The sequence below is a fragment of the Arvicola amphibius genome, chromosome 3 (assembly GCF_903992535.2).
Source record: "Arvicola amphibius chromosome 3, mArvAmp1.2, whole genome shotgun sequence".
In the NCBI taxonomy this organism is placed as follows: Eukaryota; Metazoa; Chordata; class Mammalia; order Rodentia; family Cricetidae; genus Arvicola; species Arvicola amphibius.
In genome coordinates this window covers 43,905,438-43,921,195 of record NC_052049.1, presented here as the reverse complement: position 1 = coordinate 43,921,195, position 15,758 = coordinate 43,905,438, and the positions used below count along the sequence as shown (strand labels likewise).

General features: G+C 39.2%; 1 protein-coding gene across 4 annotated transcripts in view; it reads right to left on the bottom strand.

Moving 5' to 3' along the window:
* Trappc13 (trafficking protein particle complex subunit 13) overlaps positions 1-15,758 on the bottom strand; it is a 31,818-nt gene that overhangs the window by 729 nt on the left and 15,331 nt on the right. The window contains exons 5-12 of one of the 4 annotated variants that reach the window (XM_038322338.1): positions 15,133-15,260; positions 11,823-11,895; positions 11,304-11,348; positions 8,833-8,850; positions 6,618-6,751; positions 4,553-4,751; positions 3,694-3,794; positions 96-246 (exon numbers count right to left, since the gene is read on the bottom strand). In XM_038322338.1, coding sequence (XP_038178266.1) covers positions 96-246; positions 3,694-3,794; positions 4,553-4,751; positions 6,618-6,751; positions 8,833-8,850; positions 11,304-11,348; positions 11,823-11,895; positions 15,133-15,260 — 849 coding nt within the window. The remainder of the gene's footprint in view (positions 1-95; positions 247-3,693; positions 3,795-4,552; positions 4,752-6,617; positions 6,752-8,832; positions 8,851-11,303; positions 11,349-11,822; positions 11,896-15,132; positions 15,261-15,758) is intronic. The other 3 variants (XM_038322339.1, XM_038322340.1, XM_038322341.1) reach the window with 3 other exon arrangements.

Sequence of the window (15,758 nt, the reverse complement as noted above, 5' to 3'; positions counted from 1 at the left end):
CTTCAGTTTTCAATCACTGACGATTATTAGAGAAAATACGGCTATCACAAATGATAATCTAGCCCACCCCGTTGATTACCAAAAAGAAAACGTACTTGGAGCCCCTGTACTGAAGACAGGAGCGTAAGGGCCAGGCAGAGCGAGGAGCTCGGATGCAGCTTTCCTAGCTGTCTTCCTGAAACCCCGCACCAGTGGATGGAGTTCGTGTTGCACATCTCCAGCACCAGGTCCATCGTCCTCTCACTGCTGAAGCAACCAGAGGGCAGGGATGAATCCTGTTTATCTCCTGAGGACACATCATCACAGTCCTTCCTAAGGACACATCATCAAAGTCCTTCCTGAGGACACATCATCACAGTCCTTCTATTTTTCAGTAAGTTTACTTTCTGGTTGTCCAGGAGAATAAGAACCAGAGAAAGAAGGGAAAAAACGAGCATGTCATTACTTAAGGTAGAATGAAGGAGTCAGGATGATCCAGGGCAGCCTCAGCTACATAGCTAGTGCGAGGCCAGGCTGTAAGGAGGTAACTGTCTCAAAGGCCAGGCTGTAAGGAGGTACTGTCTCAAAGGCAAAACAAACAAAAGGACAGAATAAGGATAATGGGGGCACGGCATCCCAGGCTTACAAGCCTCACACCAGCCTGTTGCTGAGGTGGGTTTCCAGTTGTTACCGAACATGGCTTTGCACTGCCATGGAACTATTGGCCTTGCCTTTTCTCTAGACTTCAGACATTCGAATCTCATTTTATTTCCATATCTCTTATCTCTTACTCTTTGTCCTGGGAACTCCACAGGAAAGAAAGACATCCCAAGTCTGTTTGGTCTTTTGACAAACCATATGTTCTTTTGGCACTCAGCTAACAGAAATGACTGGCAGGACTCAGAAATAAAAGCTATTAATGCTTGCTCACTGTGTTCCTGTGAAGACCCTCTCCTGACAGCTTAGACATGTTCATTTTTAAAGCTTTCGCAAATTTATGCTAAAAGGCTCAGAAAGACCAGGTCCTAGTCTATCTCCTTCAGGTTTTGTGTCTTAGGACTTGGCTCCTAGTTTAATATCTACTTAGAATTTACTTACATGTTGAAATTATATTTGCTTTTACTTTTTTCTTTTTTTTTGTTTTTTTTTTTTTTTTTTTTTTTTTTTTTTTTTTGCTTTTACGGTTTTCTATCTCTCTAACAAACATTAGAAATGCCCTGTGTTAGAGCCATTTTAGATGCACAACATGATTTTCTCAGTAAATTCTGGAAAAACCTAGTAAGTTGCTTATTCTAACGTTGATTTATTTATTTCATGTATGTGTCTGTGCAGTTACACATATGCTGGTGTGCATGGAGGTCAGTGGACAACCTGCAAGAGTTGGCTTTGTCCCTCGTCCATATGGGTTCTGGGACTCAGACTCAGGTTGACACACCTGGCAGCAAATGCCCTAGCACAGGGAGCCTGCTTACTCCTCGGAGTCTGGAGACAAGGTCTCTTGTACTCTGGACTGCCTTCATACTCTCTTTGTCTTTGAAGATGACCTTGGACTTTTGGTCTCTTCCCTCGATTTCTCCAGTGCTGCTGTTACGAGTACAAGTGTCACCAGCTAGAGACCAAAGCCAGGGCGTTGCATATCCTAGGAAAGCACTCCACCAACTGGGCTACCCTTCCAGTCGCCCTTTGCTCCCTACAGTAATACGTTTACATTGTATGTTGTGTGTCTGTATCTACATTGTGTGCATTTGGGATCCAATTTTTATAGAAACTGAAACTCTTAAGTGGTTTAGAAAACCTAGATGAATCACTGCATTAAAACACATATCAAAAAATTAGTTTAAAAATTTTTACAGTACTTTCAGTTAGTCAATAAGCTTTTTGTCCTAGCAGCCAATGCTCTTAACTGCTGAGCCATCTCTTCAGTCAATAAGCTTTTTTGGCACACCCTCCAAAAAAACCCCTTAGAATAAAAATCCCCTGAATACACCCTATATTTACACATCTTTGCCTGGATGTTCACTGAGATCTTATGATTGGCAAGCACTGTATATAAACTATAAGATTTGCTTCTGAAGAATTCACAACCCAGTCAGAGAGAGGGGAAGAGAACAGCAAGACATGGTTATTACCACAAAACTAAACTAAAGCTTTCTATGAAAAAGACTGATTTGCAGCTCAGTTAGTGGCGTTTCTCTAGTATCCACAAGGCCCGGGGTTTGAACCCTGGCATGTCAAGAGCAGCATGGTGCACACCTGTAACCTTAGCACTTAACCTGGGAAGTGGGGTAGGAGGTCAGAAGTTCAAGGTCATCCTCAGCTCCTCAGGGAGTTCAGTGCCAGCCTGGGTTAGAGACCCTGCCTCAAAAGAACAACAACAACAACAACAACAACAACACAACAAAAACAAAGTAGCAGTAGTATGTATATACTAGCTTCATAGACATAGAGTGCAATCAGGCATCTCTGTAACTTTGAAGGGCATATCCTAGTTCCTTAGACCTAAGGGATGGGAAAGTATGAAAGTAAAGTGGTTCTACATCTATAGTGTAAAGGGTGACTCAACACTACAATACTATTGCAGTACCCAAACTAATCATGTGAAGACAACTTTGCTGGGATATAAGTCATTTATTCTTTAAGCTGTCTATTATTTGCTTCTTCTGTTTACTTGCAAAACTGCTTAAAGGCTGGGTGTGGTGGTGGATGCCTTTAATACCATCACTCCAGGAGACAAAGGCTAGTGGATCTCTATGAATTTGACTTCAGCCTGGTCTATGAAGCAGTTCTAGGCAAGCCAAGACTACACAGTGAGACCCTGTCTCAAAAACAAACAAAAAACTTTAGCCTGTATTCCCATCACTCAGAAAGCAAAAAGACTACAAGTTCAAAGCCAACCTGGGTGATATAACAAGAGTGTCTTAGACAACACTACCAAAGAAAATAGGCAATAGACAAAAATCAGAATCATTTTTCCCAACTATAAGTACTTCTTATGTTAAGTTTTGACCCACATTTTTTCTTGTTAATATTAAAGATATGGCTCAAGTTTAAGCATCAGAGAAATGTAGCTGACTATTCTAAATCCATGCCATCCCATAAGAACCTGCAGCTCATTCTTTAGTACTATGAAATTTGAAGGAAGTATGAATGTGGCCTTTTCTAGCTTTCTTCCATAGAGTGTCAATAATTAATACCCACCACATATTACCATTAATGAATGAAATAAGAACACAGGAAGTAAACACTAGGACTTCAAATATTTATAAACATTATTACCATTAGTATTCAATATAAGAAGGGACAGGATATTTAAAAGGGCAGAGAGGTGCATATCTTTGATCCCAGCACTGGGGAGGCAGAAGCAGGCAGATCTCTGAGTCTGAGGCTAGCCTGGCCTACAAAGTAAGTTCCAGGATAGCTAGAGTTATACAGAGAGACTGTCTCAAAAACTAAAAGAGGAGCCGGGCGGTAGTGGGGCACGCCTTTAATCCCAGCACTCGGGAGGCAGAGGCAGGCGGATCTCTGTGAGTTCGAGGCCAGCCTGGTCTACAAAAGCTAGTTCCAGGACAGGCTCTAAAAAAGCTGCAGAGAAACCCTGTCTTGAAAAACCAAAAAAGAAAAAAAAAACTAAAAGAGAGTAGGGGAATAATTAAAAGATTAGCAAGTACTTTTAGGTGAGGAGAAAGGGGGCCTATCCACACACACTGGCATTACCTGCAGTTTGTGATTTTACAGGTAATATGGAAAGGTTCTTCTAGGTTCACGGTATCTGGGATGGCCTCTAAAGATAGCCTAACATCTCCATAACCTGGAGCCTGTGAAAAGAAAGTAATATAGTTAAAACACACCTATTAAAAAAAAAAAACCTTCCGATGCTAACAAAGGTTCTATACCAGTACCTTCCCTCAGCAGGCACGGATCTCTAAGTTGATGCTCTGTGAAATTCTGCAGCTCTGCTCAGGTCTGCCACGCTCATCTCTTTTACTGTGAGCTTGGGTGGAACAACCCTGCAGACCCGGACTGTTTGTGATATAATTACTCCGGGGCTCAGTAGAATAAAGATGAATCTTGCCTCTAGATAAGGAATGTGTTAGAACTCAGGGGATCTGATCTCAAACGGTTGTTGAGTTCCAGACCAGCTAGTGCTACACAGTGATACCCTGTCTCAAAACAATCATAGCAAAGGCTAAACTGTAGGCAAGCGCTGTAGGGTTCAGGACACTACCCAGAACACCTCAGTGTAATGGGAGTCAGATGAGCAGTAGGGACTTAGGAAAGACAAAAACAGCTGATAAGCAGTTATCTTAAGTCCTGGTTGGTGAAGTTTAACAAAACACACACACACACACACACACACACACACACACACACACACACACTAAAGAGAAACCAACATCTGACTGAATATTTCCATGAATCTCAACACTAGGTTTTAACCTAGGGATCAACACAACTATTAGTATTTTCTAGAAATCTGACTGACTTCATGGTGCCCTGCTTTTTAGTGTTAAGCTGTAACACCTACGTGTCCCCTGTGCACCCAACCCCACACTGAAGTGCTTGCAAGACTCACCATTCTTTGAAGTTGGCTGGTCTGTAACCGTCCCCTTTCACCTAGGTTTGTTTTCCACACTATGTCCAATTTTCCAATGACTGTTACTCCTTTAATGATGCCAGCTTTTTCTGCAAACTCCTTCTTGGGCTTTAGGCAGTATAAGTACTGGCGTGTATCCATTGGCTGCAAATATCCTCTGGATCCAAATGTAGATACACTGGCAGGTGTAGAAATAGACAGAAAAAAGTCTGCTATCATCTTTCTGAAGGAAATCTCACCTGGTTAATTCTTTTTTTCTTTTTGGTTCTTTAAGATAGGGTTTCTCTGTGTAGCCCTGGTCATGGAACTCGCTCTGTAGACCAGGCTGATTTCCTACTCACAGAGATCTGCCTCCCAAGTGCTGAAGGTGTATACCACCATGCCTGACTCATGTGGTTAATTCTTTAGGATATGAAATGGATAGTTTACTGCATGGAGATCTAGGAGCAGCCAGAGATTTTAATCCAAATGAAAAGGAATATATTCCTGGTGAGACAGTGAGTTCAAGGCTATCTTGGGCACTCTGGACTCTGTCTCAAAATAAAAAAGTAAAAAAGAGGTTTGGGGCTATCTGATGTATCATATATCTCATATAGCATGCGTGAGGCACTGGGTCAGTCCTCAGGACCACTGCTCCCACAAAAAAAGATGGGGGACAGAGAGAAACTAGCTTAGAAACAGAGCAATATATGCTATTCTTTTTCTCTGTGTGGCACCGAGGAGAGAACCCAGGGTGTTGTACATGCTAGGCAAGTGCCAAATCATTTAGCTACACTACCATCCTCGAGATACACCATTCTAATCTAAGTAATCGCTTTCAAAATGAACAAAGGATGGGAAGCTGTTTTCTCAGTGCTAGTAAAGGAGGCTGTCAGCCTTCCAATATCCTAAACCACCACACGAGCTGTTTACTGCTAGGAATTACTAGGAATCATATTCACTGGGAAAGTCAGGCATGCTCCCCAGCTGCTACCTCCTCATCTACGTTAATAATACATTTATTTGTTCCTTCTTTTCTGAAACAGCTATAGAAAGACATGGACACTTTCCACACACCAGTTAAAGCCATCCACTCTGACGCGCATGTCTTCTTATATGCCAATAATTTCTTTTCCAAACTCACACTCACCCTATCTTCATTTCCTAATTTCTTCTCCACCATCCTTCCCATGTTTCAGCTTTATCACTGGCAGAGTAATAATGATAGTTTCAGATTTATCTGGATGAAATATGAAGGTTAGGGAACAAGTGCTGCTGGGAGGTAGTGTATACCTTTAATCCCAGCACTTGAGAGGAAGAGGCAGGTAGATCTCTGAGTTCAAGGCCAGGCTGGTCTACAGAGCTATGCAAAGAAAACTGTGTTGGGAAGGGGGAGTGGGAGAGAGAGAGAGAGACAGAGAGAGAGAGAGAACAAGTACTTATGCAAAGAAACTTGTATTGGGAAGAGAGAGAGAGAGAGAGAGAGAGAGAGAGAGAGAGAGAGAGAGAGAGAACAAGCACTTTCAACAATGCAACACAAGATGGGCAAAGGCGAGGATCTTTGTTTATGTAGAGGGAGGCACAAGTGGGTGTGCGGAGACCTCATTAGCAATGGCAGACACGCCGCTATACATGTCCAGTGTATATGTGTACGTCACATACATAGATGTCAACTGTGGGCTTTTGCTTGTATTAAGCATCAACACTGGCCCACCAATCATAACAAGTGTTACATCAACAAGACGGGGGAGCTGGGTGCAGTGGAGTACGATGCTCTTTGGGAAGCTGTTACAGAAAGCTAGTTTGAGATTAGCCTGGCAACATGGAGAGAGCCTGGCTCTAAAACACACAAACAAAAGGCACATAAGAAAACAGAAACCAAAGGAGAAACTGGCTGCAGAGGACAACCTGTGGGACTTCTTTCTCACTGAGGTTATGATGAATCTAAAGCTTCCCTAAAAATTTATGTCCCCCAATTATTTTAAAATAAATCAAAATCTACTAGACTAGGGGACATCAGAAAAGCTCGCATCTTTCCAAATAATAGCAAACATTTCATATTTACCATTCCCCGGCTTGGGTCACCGAATTTAATTCTGTTACATTGTACATTATTGACGGCTCCAGTGAAACTTTCTCCATAAACATGGGTGAGGTTGTAATGTTCTGAATTTGGGCTTCAAGAAAGACTTCATCAGTCTAGGGACATGGAGAAACAAATCCACCAAAATGTCATGATATTTAAAGTATTTGCCACAATGAAAATATCTTACTTATATGAAAAAATATTAACCACAAATGTGATTAGTTCATGCCTGCAAATCAAAAGTGTCACAATTAATGCAAGAAAAGAAATCTTCATCCTAACATAATAAACAGAAGCAAAGTAAGGTGTTAGTCAACAGGTACCCTGCCAAACAATGGATGTGGGATAACCAGCTTATAGTTTATATTATATGTTTTATAGAATCTAGAAGCATGCATTTAACTCATACTTCAGTAATAACAACAACAAAAATCCCAATTTGGTAAGATGTTCAAATGTCCGAAGGGACTTGAGTGTGATGGGCACCCAGACAGTGCTCAGGGCAGGTAATCAGGTCTTCATTCAAACATTCCAGCACAACCTAACTAGTGTGCAGTTACTTCATGTGAGGTGGTGACCACCAGCTAGGAATAATCTATTTTTATACCCTTTAGGGTGTAGATTTTTCTAAAGTAAAGAAGTTCATAAGTAGTCTTAGTCACTTCTTAGTTCATTTTATGCAGATATTTAAGATAAAACCATAATATGGGAAGTGGGCTAATGATACTTCAGCTTTTAAACTAGCCACACTGAAATAGTCTATAGACTTTGACAATTTCAAAATGGCATCATTAATTTCATTCAGCGCATAACTTCAATATTCAATTTACAAAAACATTGAATTCCCTAGTTACTTCTGCTTAACATTCTTAATTTCATGCCTCTTGGTTCTGAGTCTATTTTGAGTGACTGAAGAATAAAAAATGTTATGCTAAAATAATTCAAAAATTACTTTTTCCTCCCAAAAAAGTTTCAGTTATAGAACTCTGAAATTAACTATGCCCTCAAATTGGGGAATTATGAGCTTTTAAAATGCTAAAGTCAGAAAAATGACAATCATGTAAAATATAATGAAGTTATAATTTAATGTGCCTTAGCCGATTCTCTAGCCTTTTAGACATGTGCTCACGTCAAAACGTTAGTACAAGGAATGTTTTTAAAATAATGTGCCCCCTCCTTTTTGAGACAGAACATCTCTATCAGCTCTGCCTGTCCTGGAACTATGCAGACGAGACAGGTGTGTACTACACCCGGCTAAAGCAATGCGCCATTTAAACTCATAATTTGATTACTTTTTTCTTTTTTTCCCCCTTTGGTTTTTCGAGACAGGGTTTCTCTGTGTAACATCCATGGCTGTCCTGGAACTCACTTTGTAGACCAGGCTGGCCTCGAACTCACAGAGACCCATCTGTCTCTGCTTCCTGAGTGCTGGGATCAAAGGCGTGTGCTACCAGCTCAGTTACTTTTCCTTTAAAAAAAGTAAGTGAATATATCCCATAAATCCATTGCTCTTAAAACAACCCAAGGCCCACATTTCAATTATTAAAATGCAATTCTCTGTATAAAGTAATGAACAACTTAAAGAAATGAAGGGAAGCAGCATAATGGAAAATCAAGTTAGTGTGAACAGTTAGTACGAAGTCATTTGACATCTGAAAAACGAGGACCAGGATCTAGTGCTCAGGCTGCCAGTGCTGCTCCTACCCATGTACAGCATATGCAAGCGCTACTTATTGCAGAGAGAGCTGAAAACATGAATCCAGCCAGTATGGGAAATTTGCTTTTCTTTTGCCTGCTTTTATCAAAAGGCCAGCTTTACCTGACCCATATATAAAACCACTGTGCATCTCAAAATGATTTTCAATTGTACATTCTACGTGAGGAATGAAAGGTAATTGGATATTTCACAGCAAAACATTGAAAATCCAAGAATAAAAGATACCGAGATGATATGTCCCCTCTAAAAAACACCCAAAGAAACTAGAAATTAGAATGGAGTTGCTTCAGTGTGACAATTTAGTCTTTAACTCACAATTTAAAAAGCATGCTCAGATTGTGTATTCTCTTTCAGAAGCCACAGATCTAGTATTCACAACTAACTGTTTTTCCACTATGTTTTTTAGAGAGATTAATTAGGCAAAGTCAAAAAGAGATGAGAAAAGCATAGAAATTTATAATAAAAAAATGAAATTACCACAGAACTGAGGTCACTCTAATGGAAAAATAAAAAAGAAAAATTAGAAAAATCAGAGTTAAATGTTAAAGAAAAAGAATAACTTTAAAATAAATGCATCTCTGCATTTTTTTTTTACTTACTAAAGACAGCATTAGTAAACAAGAAAGTAAACAGGAAGCAACATACAGAAATATGACAAACTACTTTTCTAAAAAGGTGAAATTGCTATGGTTAAATGACAATGGGACAGAGAAGAACATTATGGTTGAATATTTAAACAAGAACAAATAGGGAAAAGACACATTGAGGGCAGAGTCTGCTCACTAACCTGCTTGTACACATTGTTTACTTGTACTGCCTTCTCTTGGTGTACACAACGTTTACCTGTACTGCATTCTCCTGCTGTACACAATGTTTACCTGTACTGCCTTCTCGTGGTGTACACTGTTTACCTGTACTGCCTTCTCCTGGTGTACACAATGTTTACCTGTACTGCATTCTCCTGGTATACACAATGTTTACCTGTACTGCATTCTCCTGGTGTGCATTCTTTACCTGTACTGCATTCTCCTGGTGTGCATTCTTTACCTGCACTGCCGTTCTCCACAGGTCAGGTGGCTGTATATGCCATCCCACATTGAGAACAGAACATTATAAAGCCTGTCTTGAATTTACCTATGCTGGAATCTTTTCCTAGAGGAGGATCTTGGGTGATTAAAGTTACCATAGGTCATATTTCAGGAAAAGTTGGGATAGATCATCCCAGACAATTAAGTTTGTTTTCTTCTTATTGTTATTCGATTTCAGTCTATTGTACATTATGTAAATAGATATTTAAAAGTCGGCTTAGTAAGTCCAATGTCAAATGACACCTCCATCGTCAAACGTATAGCTGGTGATAATTTGTCACTGCTATGTTCTTGAGCTCCTGTCAGTGTTTGGGACACCAGGAGTCACATGTATTGCAGTTATATTATGCAGTCCCCTCCACCAGAGTCAGTTACCTGAAGCTAGGGAAGATACCTGATTATATTATTTTGCTTCCACACCTGACACGGGGCTTTGAACCCAGCAGGAGACCAAGTGTCTGACTCTCAGTCACTAATTTCTGTATCTGCCTGTGAGACTTTCCTAGCTTAGAAAACCACAGCAAAATTTTTCATGAAACCAGTTTTTATTTAGGTGATTCATGTCAAGCATGATTAGAAACAGTATCAAAACATGTTTGACAAATACATGGTACAAGGACCATAGTAAAGTATTTCATATCAGTCATTCACAATGATGTGGTTTACTAACTACTTAAAATAGACAATTTGATTCATGCTATTGGCTGAACAGTATTTGCTTGTCTAACTTGTAATTTTGAGAAACTCTGAGACCATAGAGCTTTATTCCACTGTTTCTGTTTTGTTTTCCCAATGATGTGTTTTAGACTATTCCCACTTCTTATCCTGTTGTTATTTTATGTACCGTTCTATATCTTTTTGTTAATTACATGCATTTTCCCCTTTCCTCTAACAGGTATTGACACGTTAGGTTTCTTTACTGTGACAACTAAACAATTATAGCTATAACACACCCTTCATTCTGAGCAACAGCGTGACAGGATTGCAAATTCCTGATCCCCACCTGGTGTAAGTAAAAGAAATAATCTTGATAAAAAATACTGCATTAGAGTAATTCTCAATTTATCATAGAGATTTTGAGGGGTAAAAGGAATTTTCCTAAAAAGATTCCTCTTTTTTTCACGCCAGGGTCTCTGTATGTCTCAGGGTGACCTGTAGCTCACTGTGCAGTAAGTACAGTTGGCCTAATTCCCATCCACCCGCTTCAGCATCCCAGCCACGTGATTACGGGCAAGTGCCACCACTCCTAGCTGACATCTCATTTTCTACAGCTCTGGAGGAAATAAAGAATTTTTTGGCAAAAATCTAAACAACAAAATCCTTTCTACTGGGGTCAGCCCTGCTTAATTTTCCTCTGTGCTAAAGAACAGATCATCTCTTACTCTTCAAGTTATGTCTTTCTCAGTTTTGCCCAATGAGGCTCTCCCAGTAAGCTTGCAAGCCACTTTGCCGCCCGGCTCTTCTTGGTACAATGAATGCCCAGGGAGGACTCGCTGCACTTCTCTTCAGTGGGTAGTGAGTCTATGCCTGCCACTTGAGTCGTATAACATCCAAAGTCACTGCAAATGTCCGGCAGACTGCTGGTATTTGAAAGCAATACCACCACCATTATGGAGGACTGAGGGCAGTTGTTTAACAAAAGGGGTGACTGTCCCAGAAAACCATGAGAGCGGAAGTCAGGACACACTGGTTGTATGTACATTGAACCCAGCAGAACAAGGGACATTTTAAGGCAATTCACTTCCTAATGGATTAGCTCCCTCATACCAAAACTAAACTTGACAGGAAATGCAGCACCTCTGATTTTTAGTCATGATTTCAATGATTAATTCGAAATCTTATTAAGTGCCCAACACTTACCTCTGCATTGTAAAACTTGGTTTTCACATCCAATGGTTTGAGGACCTGGTCAAAACAAAGAACACAGTCAGAAAACTCAGACTTGATGATGCTTGTTTTAAAATACAGGCTTTAGTGCCCCAAAGCCATGTCTAACTGTTAAAGTTTTTTTTAGTGTATAGGCAATATTCCTGTAAAAGAATCAATAATTTTTCATTTAAATAATTCTTTGGACATTTAATGCTATTTTCAATCATCTTATTTAGGCTTTATATTCATTTTATCTCTTTATATTTTTGTGTTTTGTCTCATCAATAAAACAAGATTTTACTTTTAAACAAAATGCCTTATTTTATTATAAAAACATTATACTGGTGATAATAATTTACGTTTGAACCTAGTCTGACTTTTGAACCAGTTTATACATGACCTGAGAAGGGAGCTATTTAATTAAAACTTGCTCCCCACTGGGGGAATAATCACACTTCCAGAAAAACAAAAGGCATTTGAAAACAACTTTATCTCTGCCATATTCAATACCTGAAACTTGAAGAATTTTCTGAAGTACATTTTTTCTCCACCCTGAGTTGTGTAACTCACAGCACACACCAAGCTGAAACAGAAAGACGTCTTAATAGTCTGAAATCATTTTCCTTCTTACTTCTTCTTCTTTTTTTTTTTTTCAAGACAAGGTTTCTATGTGTAGCCCTGGCTGTCCTGGAACTCTCTTTGTAGACCAGGCTGGCCTCGAACTCACAGATCCACCTGCTTCTGCCTCCTAAGTGCTAGGATTTAAAGGTGTGTGCCACTACTCAGCTTCCATCTCTCACTTCTTAATAAATTTAAAATACTTCAATTCTACTTATAATTGTAAAAAAGATTATGTCAACAATGTGAAACTAAATCTAAAGAGATTACAGCAGGAAAAAAGCATATATGGTATAGATACATGAAAATACTGTCTAAGAAAATGAGATCGGGCTGGAGATGACTGAGTGCTTAAGGGGCCTCAGAGGACACGGGTTTGACTCTCCACTCACAGGGCTGCTCAGAACAGCCTGCAAAACCCCACTCCCAGGGGATCTACACCCTCTTCTGGCCTCCACTGGCTCCTGCACACACCTGATATACTAACTATATTCACACAGTCTCATACACAGACACATAAATTAAAATAAGAAAGTAAAAAAGAGATACCTAGCCCTTATGGAATAGGAACTTCGAATTCTTCCTTTGGAAGCAGAATATGTTCAAAAATAATGTCCAGAATAAGCAAGTGACTGAAGGGGAAAAGAATTCATTTGCACTAGAAAAATATGTGTCTTAAGAAAACCCAGAGAATTCCACGATACTACGGGGAACCAAGTACAAGTTCTAATCAAAACACTAGGAAAGCTAGCTGTAGTGGAGTACGCCTTTAATCCCAGCACTCGGGAGGCAGAGGTGGAGGCAGGTGGATCTGAGTTCCAGGCCAGCCATGGATACACAGTGAGTTTCAACAAAACAAAACCTATTAAAACAATTAAAAAGTTAGTATAAAATATTTCTAATAACATGACAAGATGATTAAATTATTAGTTTATAAAGCGTTCTTTAACTCAATCAACAAAGACAAATATGTCAGTCAAAATGTGAGGAAAAGAATGCAAAGCCAGATTATGAAAATACATAGATGTGTTACAATCCTATAAATAGTCAATAAAATGTGAAATGGTAAGTCACACAGATAGTCCAGAAGCTAAAATAATGAGATGACATTTCCAGTCTTACAAGGTTTGGGAAGAATCCCTTGGGTTGGTGAGGGTTAGAGAAACATAATTTCTTTATATTGCCAGATGGTGGAAGGACTTTAGAAACAATCTTTTGGTTTAAAGCCTTAAGAAGGTTGATATATTCACACAGAACACCTACTCAAGACTTGACAATCTTTTGGTTTAAAGCCTTAAGAAGGTTGATATATTCACACAGAACACCTACTCAAGACTTGACAATCTTTTGGTTTAAAGCCTTAAGAAGGTTGATATATTCACACAGAACACCTACTCAAGACTTGACAGGCAATTTAACTACACGTTATTTTGTTGTTTAAAGTAGGAAAAAACTGAAAATATACTGTGACATTAAACAAACCACACTAATTAAACACGTGAGAGGCAGTCATTCAGAAAATCATGTTTTCAAGGATATTGACTGATACAGAAAAATATTTACAATAAATGGAAAAGGATAAAAGCTTGTGTAATACATTATTTATATATTACTATATATTTATATATGCATGTATATATTTATATGTTTAGCAAATGGCTGAAAATACATTAATCTTTTAGTAGCTTTACGCAACTTGGTCTAAATAAATATATGCATAGAGATATTTATATGTATATAGAATGACTGGGAAATAATCTTTTATAGCTCTACACAGCTTGGTAACATTGGGTAATTTAATTTCTCCTATATACTGGTATCTTGTACTGGTGATAGGTGCTAGAAAGCAAGTTGAGCAAAACATAATACCACAGCTGGAGATGGTGGCATATGTTTCTAATACTAATAGGGGAAGCCGAGGCAGGAGGATCATAAGCTGGAGGACAGCTTAGCTACATATCAAGTTTAAGAGCAATTTGACCAAATATTGATAACCCCATCTCAACAAAACATAACACCCCAAAGAAAATAAACACACAAGGAAACAAAAACCCATGTACATGCACACACATACAAATAACAACAAAACAACAAAACAACAACAACAAAACATCCCCCAAACCAGCAATAAAATTCAAACCAAACCCAAACTCTCCACAACACTTGCCCTGGAAGTGTTCACAGTAGAAACACGACAGCACCTATAGGTTTGGAGACTAGGCTTGGACAGAAATACTACAGTAGCCATGGGCTTTGAGACTAGCCTTGAGCTCTGTGTCTTCTAAAGCAACTGTTTAGCTCTTTTCCTATAGAACGGTGAATGTACACAACTGATCCAGGAAGCTCAGCTTCAGTGACTAGGAACCGCTGTTCTCTGCTACTTCCCTGGGATATATACACTACAAGGATTTCATGTTTTAACCCCATAGTAGCCGTAAAGACAAAAGATAAAAAAACCCAACAGGTTGTGGAGGCCGAAGCTATACACAAAGGTGAGCACAGCTTCTTTGAAGAAGTAATGCTACTTCTGAGATATGAGAAGTTATACAAAATGCCACAAGGAGTTCTTTGTAAGCAAACACACCTCACACCACAGAATGAGTTTGGAGTTAAAAGAACATCCACATGACTGCAGTGCAGAAAGAGAAGGAAGGCTGACATAGGAGGTGGGTTAGGTTATAGACAGCTTTGAAAAACATATATAAAGTCAGAATTTCCAAAAGCCAATGGGAAATCTTTCAAAAGCAAAGTGATTGATAAATGGTGGTTCAGAAATTTGGCTTCTAGGAAGCTTTAATCCAAAGTTCATGTACCTTCAACAGAGCTGGTGGAATTCATCTGATCAAATTATACAGGTGCAAATTTGTATTTATTAATGTGGGTAGTATTATATGTTTTAACAGATACAATGAAGAGAAGGAAAGGGATGATGGAGTAGGGAGAAGAGTAAGAAATACTTTGAAGAGATAATCGGCTTCTGTGAAGTGACTGGCATAGGGGTGCCATGGGAGCTTGTGAAGCTTAAATAATCTCAGAGGATCAAAATATTCACTTGTTTGCAGACTGAAAAACAGTATTCAGTTTCAAATACATTCACAGGTCAGGAATGTAAAAGTCATACCTTGTCTTCTTTGGTTCTCTATTTGAATGTCAAAATAGGACAGAGTAAATGCTTTTGAGAAGTAGTAAACTTAATCCTTACATGTGTGTTCCAATTTCCTTGACTTCATGGTGTATGACATCATCAATACAACAATCAGGTTTAAGCTCAGCCACGGCAGCATTGGAGGCTGAAAGGTTTAAACGCTGAGAACTTGTCTGAAGATCCGCCTTGAAAGAAAAGGTAAGAAGTATCCACATGAGGTTGCTCAGACATCTCCAGGGTATGGATGCACAGGAGTAGAAAGGCTATAAGGACAGCTGGTTGGTTATCTGGGAAGAGGACCGGGGAGAGCGGTGGGGGCTAAAGAGGGACAATGGTGTGTTTCATATAAAAGTATCATAATGGAACCCATTAAATCATACAATTAATATGTGCTATTAAGAAACTAAAAAGGATCACAGGAGAAATAAGAATGAGGAAGTAGGGATAAAGAGAGAGTACTCATACCTCATGAAAACTTTTCTGTGTAACTCTCATTCTTGGAACCTTGGCAAAACTACACACAGACACACTGCAATATCAACAATCAATGAAACCAACTAGGAAGCAGTATCAATACAAACAGTAACACAGATTTTTACAGTGGTAGAATGAAGACTATTACCACAGCAGGAGAGAATATATTATTAGGTGTTAGAGGCTAATTTAACTATAGAGGTAGAAAA